The 16,264-nt window shown below is 35.2% G+C and overlaps 1 protein-coding gene across 23 annotated transcripts in view; it reads right to left on the minus strand.

The window, feature by feature from the left end:
• ABI3BP (ABI family member 3 binding protein) overlaps positions 1 to 16,264 on the minus strand; it is a 158,039-nt gene that overhangs the window by 16,040 nt on the left and 125,735 nt on the right. For all 23 annotated transcript variants that reach the window (XM_090151512.1, XM_090151472.1, XM_090151467.1 and 20 more), the window contains 6 exons: positions 13,436 to 13,531; positions 12,166 to 12,276; positions 9,736 to 9,819; positions 9,007 to 9,075; positions 7,888 to 8,100; positions 3,399 to 3,510 (listed from right to left, as the gene is read on the minus strand). In XM_090151512.1, the coding sequence (XP_090007638.1) occupies positions 3,399 to 3,510; positions 7,888 to 8,100; positions 9,007 to 9,075; positions 9,736 to 9,819; positions 12,166 to 12,276; positions 13,436 to 13,531 (685 nt within the window). The remainder of the gene's footprint in view (positions 1 to 3,398; positions 3,511 to 7,887; positions 8,101 to 9,006; positions 9,076 to 9,735; positions 9,820 to 12,165; positions 12,277 to 13,435; positions 13,532 to 16,264) is intronic.

Genomic DNA, 16,264 nt, shown 5'->3' on the forward strand with positions numbered 1-16,264 from the left:
CATGCTTTACTAAGAGAGAATGGAATAGATATAAAGTTCCCTTTTTTCTGGAAAAAGGTGCAGGAATCTTAATGCTCCAAGGAAATCAAACTGTACAGCAGTTTGTAGAAGTCTTTTTTTTTTAACAAGCACTTGTGTGGGAAGCAAATGACTATGCCTCAAGTTTATTTAAAGGGTATATGTCCTCACATTTTGTCCTGACAGATTTTAATTTCTACTCTCAAGTCCAGATGTGTTGTGATCAAGAAGGAATAAGGTTGGCATACATGTTATAAGACAAACAGGAAATATAACAAACTGCCAGAAACTTCATTTATTTAGAAGTAGCCCTCATAAGTTGCTGTATGTCTATGAAGATTCATTTTCACTTCCATATTAAGATGGTATGAATGTCTAAAAAACAAGTAGCTGATAACTGCACTAATAATCAGAGCTCCATTTCTCTTTTGGTAAAACTATTTTTTCTGGATCTAGTCACTTTTCAGGTAAATGGCCATTATAATAATCCTCCTTTTCAGAGAAATTTGTATCCTGTTTAACTTCCACTTTATAGTTACTGACAGCTGCAACCGCACAAGCAATTTTTCAAGAGAGACTGACAGTCTCTCATTGCAACTGTCTTCCTAACACAGTCCAAATTTCTTAAATAGTTCAGGTCTGGCCATTATCTCCTCATCTGTAAAAGCTGTCTTTCTCAAGAACGGTGCCTGGCTTACTGCAGAGCTTTCCAGAGGTGTAGCAGCATGATCTACTTGAAAGAAGAATGCAACAGAAAAAAGGAACACCACGATCTGTCAGGCACAGATACACTCAGTTTTTCACAGCTGCCTGCTCTGTGAATCCCTTTTGCACTGAGGATTTGTTCATGTTACTTTGCTCCTCCTGGATGTTGGCAATTAATTCTTTAGCTTCTGGCCAGGCATTAGCATATCCTATCTGTTTTACCTCAACAGGACAAGGGAGGCTGCAGACCATCTTTGTCGTGTAAAGCTCCTCAAGACTAAACATCTGGAGAATCACAGACTTGAACTGTAATTCTGCTGCCATAGGAAGTTTCTGGTTAAAATTTACTCACAGAGACTGAGATTCAACATTCACAGTCATTCTTACTCCTTTTGGCAACTCTCAATTTAGATCTGCCCAGATTGGATCAATCTTGAACTTTCCTCAGCTCTGGAGGCACTGAATCTTCAGAGCAGCATATGGGATTCACACAGCATCACTGATGGCTTCAGGAAAGTTGGAAAAACTAGAATCTCAAATTCAGCTCGTCAGCTTCTCCAAAGAGTTTCAGGGCCAAGAGGTTCTTTCCTAGCTAATTCACTTTATGCTACTGAGCATCTCTTTCCATATACTTGTTGGTAGTTTTGTAAATGTTGGTCCTTTGCAAGACGGATTTCTTTTTCTCCTCCAAGTTTCTTTTCCAGCTCCACCCCTTCTACAGCTCTTTCTTTTAAAGCTAGTTATGGAAAAATCCACTTCCTGGATTTAATGTATTACTTGATGAAATTGCAGACATTTCAGGGACTCTGTTAATTACTTTATTCAGCTGTGTTTCACTGTGTGTCTCTCCCTTCTATTTTCAATTGCCTTTACCCACCAGGCCATTTACATAATCAGTGAGCAATCAGCTCCTGACAGATAGGAAACCTTTGGTGTGGACATATGTTTTTCTTTGCAACAATGACACTGTCTACATGCCAATCATCTTCAATGACTTTCTTACTTTTCCTGAACTTAATGTGCCAACAAGCCTGGATTCAAACAGCAACAGTAATAACTTCGTGTCCTTTTGAGTCTTCAAAATTAGGGAACACACATTTTGAAACTGGAATTTAATCAAACAGAACTGCACTGACGACTTCACCTCCATGAAATCCTGTGGGACCGAAGGAACATGCAGTACTGCAATTCACATAAAATATTTTCAATTTCAGACGATGGCTTCCTGAATCCAGAAATACTTGCTGCCTTTTGCTTTTTAGAGTGGGAGTGGGGATTATAGCCGTCACCTCATCAGGGTGAAGGTACCCTTTTTATCCTAAGACATCTTCTGCCAGTTGGTGCTGATCTCATATTAAACTTGTTTTAACGAAAGACAAAAGACTACAAAAGACAGCTGGTCTCCATGGTCTCTGCTCTGCTCTTGCTCCTCAAGCCCCAAGCCCCAAGTTTCTCATAGGTACTGACAGAATTGTTACAAATTAAAGTTAAATAAACCAGCTTATCTATTTCCCACAGCTCCTGTCCTCCTTATGACCTTTCCAAGAGTTCTAGCTGATTCTGCCTGCCTCCATCTTGCATATCCTTTCTGAAAAAAAACCAAACCAAAACAGTTGTCTAAAGATAGTTTTCAAGAATGCAACTGCCTCATTCCAAAGCAGAGATTAAAATAGATGTGAAAGCACAAACAGCAGTGCCCACTGTCTTTCTTCAGCTCCAGAGATCTTTTGCTTTGTCTCATCTGAGACTCCACAGTTGATGAAATGGAGGAAACCATGGCTTGGTCTCCTGCACCAGATGTGTTGCTAACATAAATGACAGAACAACATATTGGCAATTCACCCTTTGGCAAGCAGTGTGACTTCAGGAAATAACAGAATAATTTCCCTTAGGAAATAACAGAGGAAATTGCAATTATCAGCATTCTAACCATTTTTTGAGTTTTGGAGTTTCTCAGCAAAGTTTTGTTCTTGTTGGATTTTTTCTTTTTTTTTTTTTTTTTTTTAATCTATTTATTTATTGTTTGGTTTTGCTTGGCCTTTCTTTTCCACTTCCTTTCCTTTTCACTTTCTGCAACAGCTCCTTATTCCTCCTTCTGGAAGCTGCCGGTCACAAGTAGGTGAGCTAAAACCAGTGTGACAAATTAATCCATGTTGCCTAAAAGTTAAGGTTTGTGATGGGTTCTGCAAAGAATTTTGTGCTGTATTACAAATATAATGATAGTAATAGAAAAGGGGAGTCTATTTGTGATGAGAAAATATGATTACCATAGTCAAACGATATTACAGGAAAATACACTTGTCATTCACTAACCTTACAATGCAATAAATGAACAACAGAAACACAGGACAAACTAAGAAGCTAAATTTTTAAGATTTCCACACTACTTTTGGTTGTGTTTTTTCCCCTTCTCCTCAGACCATACATATTTTATCAGAAATTTCCTAAACGTTCCTCAGAACTATCTTATCTGTTAAAAGAAAGCAATATATAAGCATACCTTTTCCTATCAGAGCAGGATTAAAACCAATTTGCTCCAATACATTATATGTATATATATTATTTGAAGTAACTGTTCTTACATTTATACATATAACACATTTTCATTCGACGTAGCAGATAGCTGACAGTCTAGATTAGTTGAATTAACTTTGAAAATATTCTTATTTAATTACCTTGTGTCAGGTTTTAGGTTTTCCACAGTAGAATGAGTTTGATTTGTAGTGATAATTGACTTCTCCTTTTCACCATCAGTCGCTCCATTTTCAGTTGACACAACCTCATACTCTGCAAAATTACAGAAAAGAGAAATTTGCTTAAATAATAGCTCTACCTTGAGCATCTTTATTGCTTTCTCTTTTCTCATCTTTTTCTCATCGTCCACTGTCTAACAGGCTGCATGGACGTCTCATGTGAACAAGTCTGGGTATCACTATTCTAAAACAGCTAGAAAAATTCCTGAAGAGTTCCAATTACACATTGATGAGCATCTAGCCCCTCATCTTTTCTCATAATTCACTTAAGGGACAGAGGATATTCAACATCTCATCTCTGTGCAAAGGCACACTACTAACAGAATTCTGAACACAAAGAAGTTTAAATATCCTTTTGTCTGAATAAAGAAGAATCAAAAATGGAATTACAGTTTCTAAATGCTTAAACCTTGACAAAGCTAATTTTTTTAAGATTTCCACAGGAAACTAATTTTGGCTGTGCACTTAGGGTATATGTCATTTTAGAATTAAATAATTTTGTTTAAATTTATTTCTGTATTTATATTACTTATAGAGGCTTATTACTTTATTTTTCTCTCAACTGGTATGTACCACCAAGAACAAGTCATGCTCTGAGTAGGGAGGTAACACCAGGTGTTTGGGAAGAAGATAACACTTCAAGAAACCATAGCTAAGTCCAAGACACAGTCTCTCTTTATCTGCATCCCCTGACATGATTCATGACTGCCTCTCCTAATGAAAACATGAGGTATATTGCTAATTTTCCTGTTAAGAAATTCACAGCTTCTCAGGATCTTACTTTCTCTTCCTAAAAATTGTCTATAACCTCAAGTTCAGCCTTCCTAATTGTAAGCTAGCATAGCAGAACATTTTCAAAAAACATGTGTAATTTAGATCTATAGCACGGTAGAATAAAGCATGTATTATACTGTGAAAATGAATACAGGAACTATCTATGAACCCTACAAAACTACTTCATTCCCTGTTTGTTTTTTTCTCTCATGATACTATTAATTTTCAAGTTTTTAAGTAAATACTAGCAAGCTGTAGGGCTTTTTTTTTTTTCCTTCTTAATTTCTCCGTACAAGCATATCCATTTGTTGTCAACATGGAAAGATAAAACATTATCTGCAATGAAATTCAGTGTTGAAAAGGAATAAAATTCTCACAAGTATTGCTGGACTTTCAGACTCTCTGTCTCTCCTAGTAGTGCGTGAAAATGAACGTATGCACAAATACAGAAATGAATTGATCTAATTTTGACTGTGAATATGCAGCTCTGTCTTTCTTTGCACTTCTTGCAAAAAGCAGTCACTGAAAACACTGTAGTAAGTTATTTAAAGGTGATACAATTAAGTGGGAGTGCAAAGCATCCCTAAAAAATTGGTATTCTAAAATTCCAAGCCTCTAAGCCAGTCATTCAGTCCTGTTAATTACATATATATACGCACATGTGGATTTTAAATCACTTGCCATAATAGTTTCAAAGGGGTCTTTTTATATCATATCTTAAAATGGTCTCCATTATTTGGAGCATATATGGAGCAAAATTAAACTTTAAAATAGGTTTAAGAGTATGTCAGAATATCAGCATGAAGAAAAGAATTACTGCTGATGCTGAAGATTTCAAACTTTCCATACTCAAAAATGCTCCTCTAGAAGACAGCACTGAAGAGCAGAAGACCACTGCCTTTTAAAAACAAAATCAGAGACCTGCAGAAATGAATAGCTCAGATGCAAAAAACCATGTGATTTGAACTTTTAACTCATTCAAGTTGAAAAATAAAACATAAAACAATGTGTGCATAGGCATGTGCTTGCACGCACACACACAAAGAATTACTGGAATGCATTCAGCACCTGGTTGTTTCTACATACTAACAATGAATCTCAGTGGATTAGAAAATATGCTGCTCTACATCACGGAGGCAACACAACCAGACTAGTAGAGCACCAGCAAAAATGTCTTGGTCCCTGACATTTGCAGCCTTTATGAAAACAACAAGGTAAGCTTGATCACTGTTTTGGTATTATTTGTCAGACCTTTCCATTACTGAAGTACAATTTTGTTTTTAGTAATAACCAAAATGATGAAAACCCTCATGCAATACATTAGCTAAAGGTCAACCAGAGCAATTCTTTCTTAAAAAGGGCTTAAAAAATTACACCACTGTTTCCACAGTTCTACCTGAAAAAAAATAAAAAATCTGACGCCCAAATCAGAACATTAAGAAAACATGCATAAAATACAAAAATAAAAAGAGATGACAGAAAATTTGATTTGTTTGTCTAAGGAAGTAATGTCTATTTGTGCCAACATGAAATAATCACCTTTTTCAAAAAATGGGATTCATTGCCTTCTCTTGAATTCAGAAAATATCTTTGGATGAGTCAATGATGGAGTTATTTTTTTGAAGTTAAAATGGAAGAGACAAACTCAGTGGGAGTATTTGTAAACCAGAGTTCAAACATTATGTGTTACACATATTGAATTTTAAAAGAATCAAAATTGTATTTATGGGAATGTTGTTACTTCTGGAAATTAAGCTAAGTAGAATGAAAACTAAAGTTTATCTCAGTGAAACAAAATGAATCCTATTTGTATGTTCTGCAGAAAGTTTTAATCTCCATTCTCAGAACAAAGAGGGTTATGCCAGATGTCTCAGAGAAGTCTTCCAGAAGAATCTCACAGAAAGTTAATTTTTACAAACAGTGATTACAGCAAGCACTTCCACCTAAAGACTTATAAAATATAGTGTGCATTGCTTGCTCTGTTTTCACTGCAAATGTGAAAAAGAAAGGAAATAAGACTGTATTTATGTGGCAACCAGGCCTTGCTTTCATCACTACATGATGCATGTTGACATTTTTTCCCAGCTATAATGTAAATATTTTTATATTTCTCTAATTGAACTGGTTGTGCTGCAGTGGGTATGACACGTTCAAGAAAAACAGCAGGCCTGCTTCCAAGAAAACATGCAGACTAAGTGAATATCTGAATCAAACTAAGGTTAGGTATGTGGAGAAAGCCTCCAAATGTCAACAAAAACAACAAAGGAAAGCAAAAAGAGGCACTGCAGTACTGCTTAGAATGGGAACTGTTCACAGAGCCTCAGCCTCATACTTAGGTTACAAATAGGTTCACACTTCTTTTTTACCAGCACAACACAGCAAGTTAGGTAGCCATTCCTGTCTCTTGTTGATACTTTATATTAGCCTATAGACATTTTTTTCCCCTTTTCATTCATCAGGAGAGGCAACTTTTTTCCTGTTTCTCAGAAGAGAAGATGCAGGTTAATTTTTGTTTAATGTGTCTAATTCAATTTGCATTTGTTATTTCCCAAAACTGTGGAAAGAGCAAGAAAGAATGGAGGCTGAACCTAGTAATCATTTCTAGAGGAACAAGAAAGGATTAATTTGGGAAATAGAATTTATGACAGTCATTATTATACCTCTGCACTGAAATCTCTCATGACAGGCATATAGAGCAACATCTGAAAACATCCCACTTATATTCTAAAGTGAATGGCCATTGGTCAAGTCTTGCTCTGCAGAGTTCCTACTTTTAACTGCTCTACTCTCTTATAAAGCAACACAGTCAAATCTGTCTGGCCATAGTAGTGGCATACCAGTGATACTGCAAATGAAAATTTTATTTTATGTCAGAGGTAAAAATGAAAGTCACTTTCTGACAGGACAGAGGAACCATAAATTCTTCTCAAATGCTCAAATCTGGTCAGCTTGTGTTGGTATACGGAAGATGATGGAAGAATTATGAGTGGTCTCCTTACATGCTTACCTGTCTAGGTACTCATTCATGCCTGCCTCACAAAGTGTTTACTCTCAATACAATAACCTTTTACAAATGAGAAAAGATAGACAGATGCTTTTAAACAGAGAGAACTTGACCTTATGGTGGATACTGCAGGTAATATGTGGCAGAGTTCTGCTGACCTACTAGAATGATGTAAGCATTCTGGCTTACGTTTGACTCGCTGATTCACTAATCAAAAAAATTCTTAAAGCACAAAAGATGTCTCCATCACGTGTATGTAACTAAATAATAAAGAGTACTGTTGCATTGCTGCAACTTCTTGATTTGGTCTTACCAGAAAGCTTGTAGATTTTTTGCTTATCTACAGTAAACAGAAAAGTTAGAAATGAAGGGAAGATACAGTCATATTTCTTAGCATCTTTTTGTGTCATCACAGACTCCAGTGATATAGCTGAGAAAATCTTGTTCTAATCTATTAGCATTTTCTTACAAATACTTGGCAGATACAAGCATGACACATGCTTGACAGACAGTAGCATGACATAAACCCCCTCTCAAATAACAGTATTTTCTTAAATTGTATAAAACCACTGTCAAATAAAAATAAGCTAGAAATACTGTAATCTGATAAAATAGACGAAAAATCAAACCAACCAGTAACAGTATCATTGTCTGGTTTTTCCCAGTCCAATATGACGAAAGTTGGACAGCCCTCAACAGTCACAACTGTGAGGTTGGTTGGAGGATTCTGTGGAGGACGAGTAGGTTCTTCTTTGATGCCAGCCTCTTCTTGAGGGAAATGTTCAAGAGAGCTTGTGATAGAGCAAGGCACATCATCATCTTTCTTCATATACTTGACATGGGGTGCTAAAAGCAATAAGAAAAGGTTATTATTCAGTACAGAGTACAAACACTGATGTTTTAATAAAACATCAATGCAATTCCACCCATTATGCAACTTCCAGTTCAGGGACTATAGCAAAAATATGCACAAGTCAAAATCAGCCACAAGAATTTTAAGAATTAAGAACTACATATGCAATACTCTCTCTAAGCCGCTCTGACTTATTTATTTATTTATAATTTTTTCTTATTTATTTGGTTGTTTTAGATACGAAATCTGCACTCTCTTCACTCTCTTCCCATGGTCGCTGCTGATGAAAAGTTACTCTGCAGGCACTAGTGAATAATACGCACTATTAAACAATTTGAAATAATTAATTTTTGTTGTGAAGAGTACAACGGCTTGTACTCTCTCTACAGCAAAGAGACACCACAATTTCATTTGCAACTTTTGAGTGCTACAATAATACAAAGATGTAATGCCCATTAGTCCACCAGCAAGAGCAATGTGTAGTAGAGAGTAATTCAGTCATTAACTTGCAGCTTCTAGAAACTGCCAGAATCTCAAACATTTTCAGCAGTGCAGGATCAAACTTTGGAGAAAATCTGAGACAAATGTCTTGCATTCTGCATGAAAATTTGGAAAAGAAAATTACTGAAATTTACAATTAAATACTCATTAGCTCTAAAATTCAAATTTGCTAGACTGCAAAGTAGGAGGCTGTAGTATGGAAGCAAACAGAATAGATGTAAAATGTAGCCAAGAACAGGCTGGTGATTCTGACTCTCCATAGAGCCTTTTCATTTGACTGAAGTGGAAAAGAATCAAATGAAGTTCTGGCCCTCAAATAATCAAACAAGATAATTTTGATTAAAGACAGTTTCCACATATTTCCCCAAATTGAAATAACATAGCTTTTAAAATCCTACCTAGGTACCTTGGTTTGCCTGAAGAATCTGTTTCTGATGTAGGGCTTGAACTGAAGACAGTTGCATCAACTGTAAGGAGACACAGTTATGACTCAGTTTGCAATAAATATTAAGTTTCAGTGTTAGAACTCTCGAATTTCACAGTTCTTCTGGCATTTTAAATCATTCCTGGAAGTGTTCCTCCACTTGTAGCTTACTCCCACATGATTTTATGAAAGATTAATTCACAACAGATCATTATGTTTATCCTATTGCATTCTTTTTTTTTCTGATCTAGATAGTAACATATTGATCTTAGGTAGTAGGATACCACAACCACCTTGAGCGCTTGCCACTGTCAAGTTAACAATTTTAATTTACATCCTATACAAGATGAAATGTTCAGTAAAAGGAACGTCTTACTTACTTATCTCACAGACTAAAAGTAGACTCCAAATAGTACTGAAGTCCTGCTTAGCATGTATTGATTTCTACCAAGACAGAAGAGTCATCATGTTCTCCTTTACAAAGGTGTATATTAGAAGATACCGATATGAATTCAGTCAAGTTACAGACGTCAAAGTGGCAAAACAGAAATCAGAATCATCCCAGATAGAGTACTTCTTATATTAAATATATAGTGGATCAGTGTATTCAAGAAAAGGAAACAAGAAAAAAAGAGGAAACTTATGTGCATTTTAGAAAACAAACAAAGAAACAAGAGTCCAGAACTGTCTGTGTTATACTTACCATAATACTCTGGAGTTGCAAAAGCTGTTGGTGTCTTATATGGCACTCCTGTCTTCACGGGCATTGTTGGTCCAGCTGCTTTAGCTATGGTGACAGAAAGAGGAGCTTATGGCAAAAAGGCATTCACTATTCAGAAAATCAAAAAGCTATTTCACTCTCAACAGAATTCCTATTTCTGATGACTACTTTATAAAATATGTGGGTATATACTTTCATTAAAACTATTCCCCTCAAAACTTACTCAATAGCTTCCAGCTGGATTTAAAAAAATTCTGAGTTGTCCATCTTGCCAATATAACTTATCCTTGAAATCTAGTAATAAAATTCTTTGCTATTTGGAGACTGTCTTTAAGAACTTTAGTTAGCTAGAACATGACCTGGCTATAAAGCACTGATAAAAGTCGTAAAATAACCAACATTCTGTTTCTCGAATAAAAGAGCACATTTCTTTACAAGACAAAAGAGTTAAGTCAGTAATTGACATTCAGAAACCTCCCAGACAATTGTGACTATGAAATCTCACCTCCAAAAATCCACAAACTGCATAATGTAGTCACCTTCACTGGCAGAATGACACACAACATGGTGACTGAAGGCAGAATGTTGATGAATTAAGTTCAGAAAATGAAGGTAGTATAAAAGTGGACAGTGGAAATTTTAGATTCTTACTTCTCACTTCAGTCCAATTCCACAAATACTTTTTTTTTTTTTAACACAGCTAAGAGACTTTTAATGTCTGCCTATAGACTTTCTCATAACATTCATCTAGTGGATGAGTAAGAAAGATACAAGTAAGGAATTAATCACAGCGTTAATAAGAAGGAGAAACAGAACAAAATTACGCCAGGGAAAATCCAAGAGGAACATTGAAGCAAAATTTTCCTGTTAATGATGTGGAACAACCTCTCTAGAGAACTGAAAGAAACTTAAACGATGTTTAAAACTAAGCTGAATAAACACTATGAAACAAAGAAAAAGGAAAATCTACTACTAGCCTCACAAGGAAGGTCCAGGTCATCTAACCAATTTATTCTGTCTCGAATGTCTAGGAAGACATGACAACAGATGACTACTCCATAACCTGGCCACTAGTGTATGGAAAAAAAAGGTGGAATTCCAAAATGCTGTTAGATGAATTAGAGACTTAATGGAGAAAATAAGAATAGATCCCATTACAAGCAAATGAAAATGCATCGAGGCAGATTTTTTTGTGTGCTACATGTTAAGATTGACAAGGTCTAATGTTCTGTTTTAGCTATTACTGAGGAAACACCACCAATAAACAGGAAGTGCAGACACAACATTGCTTAGCTCCGCTGTTGTGCAGATACACAGCTTGTTTCAACCGTCTTTGAGATCTTTACTTCTAAATTGCTGCACAAAATATTAAAGATTTATTTAGGTCCTGCCACCATGAGGCTACCCACTGGGGTAAGCTTTCTCACAATGATGTCCACAGAGATGGATCAGCTTAGTTTTTGTAGATAAGCAAAGGACATAGAAGACAAAAGAGTCTTCCCTGACAGACCCAAACAGAAAGGTGGTCTTTGCTTTCAAGAAAATGGAGAAAAAAATTCACGACTTTCTTGCCTTAATAGCACACAGATCCTCCAAATGAAATAAAACAAAACAAATAAAATGAAATGATTAATAAAGCAGAACCGAGACCTTCATATTTCCAGTGAAATAAAAAGAGTAATATGAGGAGGGGAGTATTACTTATGATGCTAAGCAGAGTGAGATGAATTAACACTAACCTTTGGATTCTAATTTCAAAATCCACAGAGAAAACATACAGAATGATACTGAGTATTAGCTTCAGGATAAAACTAAAATGAAACAGGAAATGTAAAAGATTCTGCATGCTCTAACAATGATACTGAGAAGCAAGAATACTGTTACACATAAATGAAGCTAAACTCATTGTACATGCGCTAACTTCTATTCCTTTACCTCCCAGATAAATTAGTTTTGGCTGCCTATTAGCTCAAGTTCTATGCAGTGGTTAATGCATGTGCCAGATTCTCAGGACAGAATTTTTCATAAATTATCAGCTGTGGGTATGTATTGAAGAGTAATATCTGATATCTCCCATCTGATACATACATTAAATAACTGCAAATGCTATTAGTAGACATGAAATGTTTTTATCGTTGATCTATTTAAAGGATGTCTTTATTATGCTCATTTGATGCTGGTTTGCTCTTATCTCCCTTACTGTGGATGAGTTTCATAATAAGGTTAAATATATCTATACCTACATAGAAATAATTTGTATATTCAGACAAAAGACACAAGGCTCTTCAAGAAAATTGGTTTCTATAGATACCACATCTAATGTAAGAAAGAATTTATACTATAAAATTCTCCTGTACATAGATAGTGAGTTAAGTAACACATAAAATGTTCATGCTGAAAAGGCTGAGATACCTGGAATGCCTGGTTTACCCGTCACAGTGTTTGGAGGCAGAGGCTTCCTTCGCATAGGTGTAGGCTTGACAGGAGGTATAGGAGGATGCTGAGGTCTAGGTGATGTAGTTACTGCATGACATAAGAGGACACTGTCATTAATTATTTAACCTCCAACGCAATAAAATCAGAAAATACAATAGAAGTCATATTCTGACATCTGAAATACTGGTTCACGTTTGATTTAGTAGCAAAAGCAAAGACATGAAGCATGAAAATAAATACAGTTGTATTTTCAGCCTTGCATTCTTTGGAAAGTGTGTGTTATGGTATCTTAAACCAGTGATAAAATAAAGCTCCTCTGGGATTTTGTACAAATGTTTTGAAGATTCATTTTATGTGTAGTTAGTCTCATTTCTATCAACTATTCTTTTTTTGGCAGCCAATGAGATACTTCTTCCCACAGTAAACAATATCTGAGTGTAGTTAGAAACTTCTTCAGTACCCTACATACAGGATTCATTACTTCTGTACTTTCTAACTGATAAAACCAGTCCTCAGATTGAAGTGCAAGATGTAGCAAAAGTGAATTATTATTAGTGTTATATTATCCTATACTACTTTAATGTAAAAAAATGAAAAATCTCTGTTTGGATTGACATGTCTAAAGACTGATATTCTGCTGAAACAGCCAGGTAGGCTGAAGAAACCAAATTCTGATAATTGACATATAACGTTTTCCCATATCTTCAGTTAAAATATTTTGAATGTTTTGAAAATACAATTGTCTCTCTTTCAAGAGAATTAAAAGTGATAAGACTGGTAGAGCACATGTAAAGAAACTTAAGCTAATTCACTCCACCTTGGCATTTTGCAACATACCTCTCATTCTAATTTTCCTAACTATCCTAGTATCCAACAAAGCCTTCTTATCAGTGGGAATGTAATTTGATTATCTACTCTCCCTTGCTATACAGAGCATATAGGAATGGAAATAATCAGCGCTTACAGTACTGTGGCTGTTTGACCAAATTGGTAAAATTGGTATAACAAACAGTGATGATGGTAATTTATAGTTGCAAACATAGTGCCAGAGAGTAAGAAGAGACCACAAAATATTCTCATTTTTATCTCTTACAACCATCCTGAAGTAAGAAGTATATGCATGAATGATGATGATTAAGAATTACTTTCTCTTCTTTGGTGGAGGTGTTTTTATGTAAGAAAAGATAATGTCTTGATTTTTCATAGCTATTAGAAATCTCTATATCATTTTTTAAATTAATCTTACCAGAGAATGGCTTCTCCCAGGTGTCAATGTATTCCAAAGGCTTTTTTACATCCATGCCAATATGTCTGGCAATATCCTCAGGTGTATATATGTCATCTATGAAGGGAAGGGGAATGAATTATTTTCTATAGGGCAGCACTGACTCATGCAACAATTCTACATGGTATATGTTCAAACTCTACCCAATATGAAGTGCAAAACTGTTTATTTTTTAGTTATACCTTTGTTGTATCTATTTTATTTTTCTATTCAAATAAGTAGAAAGCAGTCTTGATCTAGAGAGTCTACTCTTTAACTATTCATTGATGAAAGTATATTTAGAAATAGGAAATAAGATTAAGGGAGAACTGATGATGTAAACCAAAATTATAAGTGGAAAGATGAGTACAAGAAGCATTTCAGATTTTCAGCACACCGAATAAAATGTCTGTTCTTGTAAATGATGAAATTCTTTTCCTCAAAAATAATGTCTTTAGTTGTCATCTATATTGAATAACCAGAGGAATTCAGAAAAAACATAATCGGTATTTGGAGTACTGCAGGCAAAGTGTCTATAAAATTCAGTTTATACAGAAGAATGTCCTACTTAAAACGAATATTAGCACTTTAAAAATATAAATAAAGTAAATGACATTAAAAAGATCAATGCAACTTCTCCTAGTACAGATCAACTGTTTCACATGCTGACATTCATAGGATAACCTTCCTTATAGGTGTATTTACTTTATGAAAATCTCTTAATATTGTAGACTGAGAAGACACATTGTGATCATCACATTTGTGAAAAATTCACCCTTTCTCGTGACATGAGTGAAAACCTTGAAATCTAAAAGGAAAATAAATGAGAGATTAATGATCAAATTTGATAGCCTATTCCTATATGATCTAAGCATTTCAACAAAGGTTTTTGTAGTTTTATAATCCAGTATTCAGCTTGTTACTGGACTACACTAGTATTTCAACGTATGAAGAACCTATTTTTTTTTTTTTTTTTAAATATATTTTACTGTTTCACTATTCATGCTAAGTGTATCTTAGAAATCCACAGTAAAAATAGAATTGGATAGAAAGTGTGCACTCTAAAAATATGACTGAGTCTCAGTATTCCTCACAGAGTAAAGTAGCAGTATGGAAACATGAAATGGTTCACTACGGGTTAAAATAATGAGACTTGAAGTAAGTTGTATCAAGATGTGGGTCTCCTGGTCCCTGTGATTGAAAATCCTAAATGAATTGTGTGATTTTGATATAACTGCAATTTGTCTTCAGGTAACTAAAGTGATTAATTATTTAGGTCTTCAGGTTTACAAAGCACCAGAGCACTAATCGATGTGAATGGTATTTGAGGAAGGTGTATGAGAACATCAGTGTTAGCTTTAAAAAGAAAAAGAAATCTTGCACAGCACAGGCATCAGACAAAGTATACTAGCTTCTTAACTTCACCCTACAACAAATGCTTCAACAAAATGTATCATCACATTGCCTAATCTCACAAAATCATCCAATTACCCAAGTATCTATTACAAGTCTAACTTAGTTCTGCACTTGTGTCTTCAAAAAGCCTGCCTCTATTCTTTACTATATAATTGAGAATCACAATCTGTTCTGAGTTGTATCAGCTAGCAACCAAAAAAATATTGTAAACATTCCAGATGGCAGGAGAAACATTTTGTTCAGAAACGTGCACTATCATTAGGTCTGTAAAACAGTAATGAAAAATAAGTGACAACATGGACCTTTTGACAAAAATCTCAATGTTGAGTATTTTAATGCTCTTCAAAATCACTTAAGTTTGTCTCTTTCCACACAAAGTACCTGCAATGTCATACAGCTTTCAGTATTTATCATAGCACTCGTGTTAAGCAAGCTGGCATACTATAAGCAGTTCAACTTATCACATCCATCCAAACTTGTAATAGAACTGAGAATAATTTTGTTAGATGAATGCGTATCCATGTTTCTCTAGGTTACAATTTTATTTTTTCTTAAAGTACGCATGAGGTCTGAAACACCTTAAAACTAACCAATGCATCTTGAAAAGCAGGAATGCCATTAGAAGGGAAGAAGTAGAAAAAGGGCTGTTGATAAAAAAATAAGAGCATATACAATCATAGAATTATTAAGGTTGGAAAAATCCTCTAAATCATCTAGTCCAACTGTCTACCTACCAATGCTGCCCACTAAACCATGTTCCCCAGTACTGCATCACCTTAATATTTGAATTCCTGTAGAACTTTGCTATACACTCACAGTTTCAAAAATAAAAACCAAGTAGAGCATAAAGTTGCTGTCTGTTCTCCTGAAAACTGTCTCTCAGAAAGGAGGATAAAAATGTTGCCGAAACTTTGTTTGCTGAATTTTGTCCAGAAGTTTTTAAATGCTAAAGATTAAACCAGATAATGCTTGGGTAAGGTATATTACATACTCGGAAACAAATACAACAATCCATGTCTTTAAAACTAAATTGTAGAAAATTGGTTTAAAATGGCTTAAAACATGGCAGAAAAATAAAAAGGAATGCTAGTCAGGAAGGTGCAACCCCTGCTCCTTTCTCACAGTCATGTTAACCAGCTGGCATAACAGCTACCTATACAGCTAGCCAGGAGAATTAAAAGCCTGCCAGGAAACCAACCGCAGTCCCATGCACTTTTGCTGGAAAGAACAAATTCCACAGCTTATCATCTGGGCCCTGCAGCTGCCAAGCACATTTTGCATGGGGTGAAACAGCTTTGCATTGATGCTAATGTGTATGCTCAGGAAGAAGAACTGGAGCACATTCAACAGTGATGCCTGCTCAGTATGGAAGTAAAATGTCCAAACTGGTCTTAA

This window comes from Phasianus colchicus, chromosome 1 (assembly GCF_987193195.1).
Source record: "Phasianus colchicus chromosome 1, bPhaCol1.hap1.1, whole genome shotgun sequence".
NCBI classification, from domain to species: domain Eukaryota; kingdom Metazoa; phylum Chordata; class Aves; order Galliformes; family Phasianidae; genus Phasianus; species Phasianus colchicus.